The sequence below is a fragment of the Sceloporus undulatus genome, chromosome 6 (assembly GCF_019175285.1).
Source record: "Sceloporus undulatus isolate JIND9_A2432 ecotype Alabama chromosome 6, SceUnd_v1.1, whole genome shotgun sequence".
In the NCBI taxonomy this organism is placed as follows: Eukaryota; Metazoa; Chordata; class Lepidosauria; order Squamata; family Phrynosomatidae; genus Sceloporus; species Sceloporus undulatus.
Genome location: NC_056527.1, coordinates 79,878,621 through 79,888,066, shown reverse-complemented (window position 1 = coordinate 79,888,066; position 9,446 = coordinate 79,878,621). Strand labels below are relative to the sequence as shown.

The window sequence follows — 9,446 nt, the reverse complement described above, 5'->3', positions numbered from 1 at the left end:
ATATTTCAATGGCCTTCCTCAGAGGTTATACAAATATAAATGGCAAATTAAAAATCAAAAGGACAATGTATAATATATTGCTTCAAGCCTATACTTTCCAATCTACCAATGTTGTGGCACGTATTTCTAGAACTGAAATATTCATTATATTAGCTAGATCAACAAAAAACGAAGAGAACGAGGCATAAGGTTTTTTAATTTTTTTTACAGATGATCAGGAAGAAGGGTATAAGTGTGGTGTCCCAAAGGTGTGGCTTGCACCCATCAGAGTGTTCATAGATGTTTGTTTTTGCTCCCTTGAATTACCACTCACTAAGATACCTCTACCATTTTTCTTTTAAAGTTTTTCTTTGCAATCTGGTATATTTGGAATCAAGTACCACTTTTTAAAACTACTCCCTGCAAGTTGTTGGTGATATGATTAAAGGTGAGACTGCAATTGAGATAGTTGGACTTTGGCCTCTCTAACGTTTTGTTGTTGTTGTTGTTCCAAATGTGAGTTTTGAGCTGACTTATGTAAGCTTTGAACCACCACATCATGCAGAGTTAGTCCTCTGTCAGCTAACTGTTTAGTCAATATACAGGCTTATGTCCTGAAGTCATTTTCATTAGAGCAGTTTCATTTCAATATGAGGAACTACACATAAGGGAGATTGCATCTAAGTGATCTGGAATGTGAGCTGTTAAATTTTAAATAAGTGTCCACAGGTTTGTCAGCCTGGCTTACACATTTAATACATAAACACATCAGTCCTATTCAGGTCTAAATAGAAATAAGTTCCACCAGTCTGAATGAGACTTTCTTTTAAATAAGTGGTTAGAGGAGCATTTGTTATTGTTAATCGTCTTTGAGTCACTCTCGACTCATGGCTGCCCTGCAGATGAACATCTACAAGACTCCCTATCCTCCATTAATTTCTTTAGTTCTTGTAGATTCATACCCATGGCCTCCTTAGTGGAGCCCATTCATCTAGTGCAGTGATTCCCAAACTCTGGCGTTCCAGGTGTTTTGGACTTCAACTTGCAGAAGCCTCAGGCATCTTGGCCAATAGTATGGGATTCTGGGAACTAAAGTTCAAAACACCTGGAAAGCCAGAGTTTGGGAATCACCGATCTAGCATGTAGTCTTCCGCTCTTCTCTTTCCCTCCACCTAGAGCAGATCATTAAATGGACTTGGTGAACATTTTGAAGGGAATGCCATAATCACAAAAAGTCAATGTGGGTTTCTGAGAAACAAGTCATGCCAGACTAATCTGATCTCCTTTTTTGATAAAATTACCAGCTGAGTAGGCAAAGGGAATAGTATATTTCGATTTTAGTAAGGCCTTTAACAAGGTTCTCCATGACATTCTTGAAAACAAGCTTGAAAAATGTGGGCTGGACAGGGCAACTGTTACATAGATTTGTAATTGGTTGACCAGCCAAACCCAAAGGGTGCTCAGCAATGGCTCCTCTTCATCCTCGAAAGAAGAAATCAGTGGGGTCCTGCAGGATTCTGTCCTGGGCCCAGTGATTTTCAACATCTTTTTCGATGACTTGGATGAAGGAATAGAATGCATGCTTATCAAATTTGCAGATGACACCAAATGAGGAGGAGTAGCTAATACCCCTGAGGACAGGATCAAAATTCAAAGCTAACAAAATGAATTTCAACACAGAAATGTAATGTACTGCACTTAGGGTGGAAAAATGAAATGCATAGATATAGGATGGGGAACACCTGGCTTAAGGAGACTACGTGTGAAAGGGATCTAGGAGTCCTAGTAGACCACAAGTTTAACATGAGTCAACAGTGTGATGTGGCAGCTAAAAAAGCCAATGCGATTTTAGGATTTTAGTAGTCAGCCCTCCCCATAGGTGGGCTTCTGTGGCTTTGAACTTACATGGAAGGCAAGCCCCAGCAAAAGTAATGGGGTGCGTACCCGTGCCGCCATGAGCTGTGCCCCATTATTTTCTATGGGGCTTGAGTATACACTCTTTTCCCCACACTCAGAGGAGGTCCCGCCGTGTATAGGGAGGCCAGACTGCATAGTGTCTACATCAAGGGAAGTAATAGTGCCACTCTATTCTGCTTTGGTCAGGCCTCACCTGATATTCCAGGTGTCCAGTTCTGGGCACCACAATTCAAAAAGGATGTTAACAAATTGGAGCGTTTCCAGAGGAGGGCAACCAAAATGATGACAATTCTGGAAACCATGTCTTATGAGGAAAGACTTTGGGAGCTGGGTATATTTAGCTTGGAGAAGAGATGGTTAAGGGGTGATATGATAGCCTTGTTTAAGTATTTGGAAGGGTATCATATTGAGGATGGAACAAGTCTATTTTCAACTGCTCCAGAGACTAGAACATGGAACAGGAAAAGAGATTCCAGCTCAACATTAGGAGGAGCTTCCTGACAGTAAGGGCTGTTTGACAGTGGAACAAACTCCCTTGGAGTGTAGTGAAGCCTCCTTCCTTGGAGGTCTTTAAGCAGAAACTGGATGGCCATCTGTCGGGGATGCTTTGATTGTAATTTCCTGCATAGCAAGGGGTTGGACTGGATGGCACTTGTGGTCTCTTCCAACTCTATTATCTATGATTCACTTTTCCTAGCATTAGGGTCTTTTCCAATGAATCGTGTCTTCTCATGATGTGGCTAAAGTATATCAGCTCCAGTTTAATCATCTTGGCTTCCAGGGACCTCTCAGGCTCGATCTGTTCTAGGACCCATTTGTTTATTTGTGGTTGCCCACAATACAGTTTAAGTTAATATTGTCCTTTTTCTAGAGTCTTATCATATAGCTTGGTATATTGTATGAGCAATGATCCAGCCCCCTGGGAGCAGCCAGCCCACAGCTGTAAACCATCTAGAGACTGTCCAGTTCAGTATGAAGTGGTATATAAACGAAGCTGCTATTGCCATTGCTGGTAAGCAATGTGTAGATACTTGTGATGAAGTGGCTGGATTGGGATGCGGAAGCATGCTACAACCAAGAACAGGGACACATGAAAATCCTGCAGCTGAAGTGCCTCCAGAATTGTCTGGAGAGTCTCCAGCCTGAACCTGTATTTTTTCACAAACCAATTGACCCATTTCAGGTCTAGCACCATAATCTAAAATTTGTTTTAAATGTACAATTGAAGAAGATTGGAACAAGCCTCTTTTGTTTCTTCCAAAGATAGTATACAATTTTAGTGTGCTGTTCTTTCCTACATTTTTCTGTATTATATGCATGCAACTACTTTGTGTGGATTTCTAAACCAGGAGGAAGACTATAGCACAGAAGGCCAAATGTGTTTCCCATGATCCAGCAGAGGTTTTAGGAAACCTTGTTCCAGCAAAGCTCAAGATGCAAGGCAAGGTTAGATAAACTCCAGTGAGAACTCCAACAGTTAAATATCTGTTTATGCATGTGTTCATTGGAAGTGAAACAATACAACAAAAATGAGTAGATTTATCATTATTTATTGTTGAAACATTTTATTTGAAGGAAATCTTCTGATTTGGGTTCATATAAGCATTAGCATGGAATTACAGCAACAGTTACTGAGTAAGTCTCTCCTCTTTAGTTAGAATAAAGAAATTTAGACAAGTACAAATTTGAACTCAACCAACATTTTAGGCAGATTTTTCATCAATAGTTTGACTTTCAGCAATTTTGGGTAATACTGTATGTTTGAACATACTGTAACATTTCACTTGCATAGAAATATGGACAATCAACTTTTCAAATCCTTAAAGTCCCATAACACTAAATATATTTCCTTTCCCCTTTTTTTAAACAAAGTTTTCCTGTCCTTTCATCTCCGGAAATGGGAATGTGACTAATGTCATGTCTTGGGTTGTGAAAGCCAAGCTAGAGGTAGATGAGGATTGCTATGAAGTGCAGCCAACCTAATATCAGTACACAGTTCAGTCAGGATCAAAGCAATAGCAAATACAAAGCATGCTTAAAAATCTACATGCAGTTTACTTCATCTGCGGTATCTTCAAATCTGTCCAGCTATCAAAATCTGGATTTCCAGACAAAAGTTCTAGATTTGTTTCTAGCAATGAATGCCCCACAATGAGTATGCCTGCATGTTTGAGGGTTTCCCTTTCTGTGCATAAGGTTGCTAAAGTATGAGCCCTTTATTATCATACACTACAATGGCATTGTGCACATATTCACATTTTACTTTCTTCTGGAAGACAGTTCCCACTAACATTTGACAAAAATGGAACAACTCAAGTTAGGTTTGGACCAAGTGCTTCAGAAATTACACCAATTCATACATCAAGTCAAAAGATGCACATTTTGCAGTGTAAACTTGCAAACAAGTGAACTGTCGGTATACTTACATAAATAAATACAATTTAGAAATAAATATTTTTGTAATAAAAATAACATTTATGTATACATAAATAGAATTACATGAATCTAAATTTCAATGAATAAGCTTCTTTGCAGCAATGAGTGTATTCTTCAGCAGCATGGCAACTGTCATTGGTCCTACACCTCCTGGCACAGGGGTAATGAAGCCTGCTTTCTTTTTCACCTCTGCCATAAAAAATGGAGTAATGGGGAATTAGAGAAGGGGAAGGGAAATGAAACACAGGTGTAAAAATGCTGGTAATCAATTAAACCCAGCCTGTAAGCACAGACTGGGGAACAATGCCAATAATCAATCAAACTCAACTTGGAAACATAAGACTAAGCAATAATATATCCATATACTCTCCCAATTTTTGGTAAAATCCAAAATCTGAAAGTTGAGAGGCAAAAGGCCTATTTACGCTAAACAATTATAATGCTATTTTCCATTTTTAACCACCATTGCATTCCATGGAATCCTGGAATCGGCAATTTAGAGAGGAGCATTTAGAATTGTTAGCCAGAGTGCTCTAGTGCCTCCTCAAATTACAAATCCCAGGATTCCATAGGAGATGACAATGTCATTTAAGGTGGAATAACAGCAGTATATTGTGTGATTTGGGTGGGTCCAAAAAGTTCATAAAGAAATAACTATTTTCAAACTGAGAATAGCTTTATAATTCCAGGATTTCAGTGTCTACTTATTAAAAAATACAGTGGTCCCTTACCTTATGTGGAAGATCCGTTCCGGACTTCCCTGCATAAGGCGAAAAGTGCGTATGCTTGAGCTCCATTCAGTATAATGGGACTTGTGCTCACGGTGTGGCAGAGCGTGAGTGTATCATTCATCCCTTTGTTGCGCAGCTTCAGGGTAAGCTGAAAGCCACGTATAGTGCGTCCTCATATGGCGCAGGCACACTGTATTACCATATCCCAAACATCACAGAATAAACCAAGAGTTAGTCTGATTCTATGGACAATATGTTAGATTAAAGTCCAGCTCCTATGTGGCTCAAGCACATTGGCTCTTAATGTGGCAGGTTGTAGAAGCCTCCAGATTGCCCTCCTTTCTCCACTGTGAAAAGTTTGTTGTGAAAAGCATGTGCATCAATGGACAGTGGCTTGGTGGAGAGAGAATCTAGATTAGCTTGTTTGAGGCAAGCTCATTCTAAAGCAAGGGTAGGCAAGTGCATAGTAGATGGTGGGCATTTTTCCTCCCTGGAGTCTGACTCATTCAGTGGCTCTCACCAGCATATTTCATCACACACAGAGTGACACAGAATAACTTTTGTTTTGGCTACGATCTTGGTCAAGTTGTTGTTGTTAAGCAAACCTCTGCATTTTAGGTGGTTTTGGATGACTTTGATCAGTTTAAGACAAAAAGTGTTTGTTTATTTTAAATTGAGAGTCTGGGGGCTTCTGGGGTCTCAAATGCTGCACTTAGGGGTCTCAAGGGTTGCCTGCAGTCCATGGGCTGCACTTTGCTCACTCCAGTTCTAAAGCAAACCTACAGAAGCTGACTCACAAATCAACTTCTCCTAATCATTGATTTTAAGTGGAGTGGCATTTTCTTTGATTAGTGCTTTGCTTGATGGATCATCTTGAATTTCAGAACAGATGCCCCAAAGCTGTCTAAAAATGCTCTGGTTACATTTGAAAGCCCTTGCCTGGAGGATGAACATTTTGTCTTTTGAATGTTCAATGTTTCTTCAGCTTCTAAAAGAAACAAAATGCATCCTTGATTAACAGGATCCTCTACTCCGGAAGGCCCTCATTCTTCAGTCTGCTTTAAAATAGAAGACACCTGGCCCAAATAAGAATACCGACCGACCCACTCACCCCAGAAAAACAGCCCAACAACAACAGAGGTCATATTTTTTTTCAAACTATGTGTTTTGAAAACCTAAGGCAAATTTTTACATTCTGAAAGTTCATTTCAGAACTATTTTAACAACAGTATGTTACATCTAAGAGATGTAACTTTTTTTAAAAAGTCAGACTTCATGGGGAAATTTAGTGATCAGGATTGAATATACCACCTTTATCCATATGGCCCACAATCTCACTTTCGGCTGCTTTTCTAGTGGGATACCTTGCAAAGGTTGCATATTGCCTGAGGGCTGTGGTTGTTAGCACTTCTATCTCTGGTGAAGTGCGTGTGTGAGAAGGAACAGTATAACACAGCCATTAGGACTATATCCTACCTGTCTTCAGAACTGCTGTCCTAAAATGCCCATCCTTCATTAAGTTCCCATGAAAAGTGACATGATTTATTGGCAAGTCCACTTGTAGCCCAAAGGTATGCAAACCACATACATTTCAGATACACTCTTTGCCTCCAAACCAACTGTAAAAGATTTATTTAGAAGTTCTATGAGTACAGGCATATTGCTTACCTTCAAAGTCCACATCCCCAACTAACTTGGTCTTTCTTGTGACAGGATCTTGGATGTGGTTGATACCAACATCAATCACTACTGCTCCTTCTTTAACCATATCAGAAGTAATCAGCTTTGGAATACCTGAAAAAACCATTCCAGTTAGACTCCCAGATCCAGAGAAAATAATGCTCTACTAATGGCGCTCAACCTTAGCAGGGAAAAAACCTAGAATTATCTAACCTTATAAACTCTGTATATTAAAGAAATATTAACATCACTGATAGTCTATTTTTATTACAATGTGCCTAGCTAAAAAAAAAGATTGTACCTAGAAATGATAAGAAGTGGTAATCTGAGCCACATCTATGAAGCAAATATTTTTGGAATGTAAGCTCTGGCAACCAGAAAATAAATGATTTTATAGAGTAGATTGCAAAGAAATAGCAATATCCTGTAGCACTTTGCACAGCATCCAAAACCTCCTTCCCTGAGAAGAGAAGAAGAAGAAAGAAGAACGAAAAGAAGAATGAAGAATAAAACTTAACTAATTAATGGAGGAGTATGAAAGTGTATTTACATTTATTTAAATGTGATTAGAGCTTTGTATAATTGTGTTGTATTTTAATATGTTGGTATGTTTGTTTTGGATGTTTGTATGTTAGTACATTTTTCATTAAAAAATTACCCCCAAACCCCCCCCCCCAAATAAAACCCTCAATCCCTGGGATATTTCAAGCCTTAGGAGGGGATGCTGCTACTTACCAGTAGGGAGAGGAGAGACAAGACTGATGATGAAGATGCAGCTAGTTTGGTCTTTAGTAGGGAAGATATGGAGGGTGCACTCTATCCATGGGTGCAGCTTCTTTATTCTTCCCTCTGGAGACCAGACCAGCTGTGTCTTCATTGGAATTACTTCCCCTTCACACTAAGTACAGCCAGAGGAGCCCCACCTCAAGCCTGAAACCTGCCAAGGCAGGGAGAAGATATGGAACTGTGTAGACAAAATGTTTTGCTCCACCTGGTTGATGTAGGATGTCAGCCAATCACTACAGTTGGCCCTCCACATTTGCAGCTTTGATTATTTGTGGTTTTGATTAATATGTTCCCTCTAGGAATCTTGAGGTCCTCCAGCGCAACTCTGCCAGACGTTGACCATAGAGTTGTGCTGGAGAACCTAGAGGTTCCTAGAGAAAACAGTTCTCTAGGCATTTATAGGTCCTCCAGCATGATTTTATGATCAGCTTCTAACAAATGCTGACCACAGCGTTCCACTAGAGGTCCTGGAGAGTCCTAGAGAGGTGTTCTGTCAGCTAAAGAGAAAATTGTTTTTTGCCACTTGTGCCACCACTCAGCTGGTGGAGAGTTGGGGCGGGCTAAGTAGCTTCTGCCTGAGCTGTTTGCCACTTGCGTCGCCACTCAGCTGGTGGAAAGTTAGGGCATGTGTTTGGTCTTTACACTAATCGCATGTGTTTACTGCAATAATATAATTTAAACATTCAGCGGAATAATGAAACAATATAAACCATCTAGAAAATTATCATATAGCAAAATCATACAGTGTAAAGGTATATTGAAAAATAGCCTTCAAGACAACCTCTGCACTCTTAAGTGACTCACTGAGTTTCCTTACTTGCTTACACTAAATAATAAACATGAAAAATCTAACCATATATATATGCATACACACACACACACACATATGTATATGCGCGCATGCATGTTAATTTGTAGCTGGAAGACTGCATTCCATCCTGGTAGGGGATGAGCTATCCTTGGTTCCTTTGCTTCATGGGAAAACAATTCCACAGCCTATGATTTTATTTTAATTACCAACACACAGAAGATTTAGAAAGCTGCGTGTGCAGTAACACAGATAACTTCTAAAAAGACAAGAGTTTGGTACTTGACACAGAATTCATTTGCCTGAGAATTTCAGCTTTATTTTCTTACATTTCTAGCTCTCATGAAAAAAGATGTGCTTAAATCTGCACTGGTGAAATAAATTCATACAGGGTATAGAAAAAGATTTCCAGATTTCTGAGGTTTCTCCAAGCTTCAGTTATTCCTTCTCCAACTGGAAACTTATGAAAATAATAATAATAATAATAATAATAATAATAATAATAATAATAATAATAGCAACAAAAATTCTGCTTCTATTGGCATAGCAAATGGAATCATCATGGACCTTGTGAATAACCAAGATTATAATCTATATTGGCTCATTATGCGATATCAACAATGTAGTCACAAAGTCAGATCTGCTTAATGTTCTGAATTGATACAACTAAAATGATGTATCAGCTGATGACCATTACTGATGACAGTACCTCTTCATGCTTTTCTTCAAGTCCAACAGGATTGCCTAGCCCACAAATAAGTAAGCTGTGTACAGCAGTTGAAATAATTTGCAAAATGATCACCTTCAAGTTATATAACTCAGTATACATCTTATTGACTGTTTTGAGTGGTAGAGGTAATTTGGCAGCCTTCTTTCACTAAAAGAAGCTATCAATTTTTTTTTAAAAAAGTATATGGTAATTTTGGAAGAGAAATAAAATACATAATGAATGGTAATGAATGGATTTGTTCCGATTCCACCATGATGACCACAATGGCAAGAACATGGGTTGCAGATCAGAGGACCTGGAGATCTCGGACCTGCACCTTATTGTTTTTGTATTATTATTATTATTATTATTATTATTATTATTATTATTATTATTATTA

The 9,446-nt window shown here is 38.9% G+C and overlaps 1 protein-coding gene across 1 annotated transcript in view; it reads right to left on the bottom strand.

Moving 5' to 3' along the window:
• Positions 1-3,430: 3,430 nt before the first annotated feature.
• Positions 3,431-9,446, bottom strand: part of MTHFD2L (methylenetetrahydrofolate dehydrogenase (NADP+ dependent) 2 like) — a 28,959-nt gene continuing 22,943 nt past the window's right edge. Inside the window, 2 exon segments of the mRNA XM_042476715.1 lie at positions 3,431-4,521; positions 6,732-6,857. Of these exon segments, the coding sequence (XP_042332649.1) occupies positions 4,409-4,521; positions 6,732-6,857 (239 nt within the window). The 3' untranslated portion in view covers positions 3,431-4,408.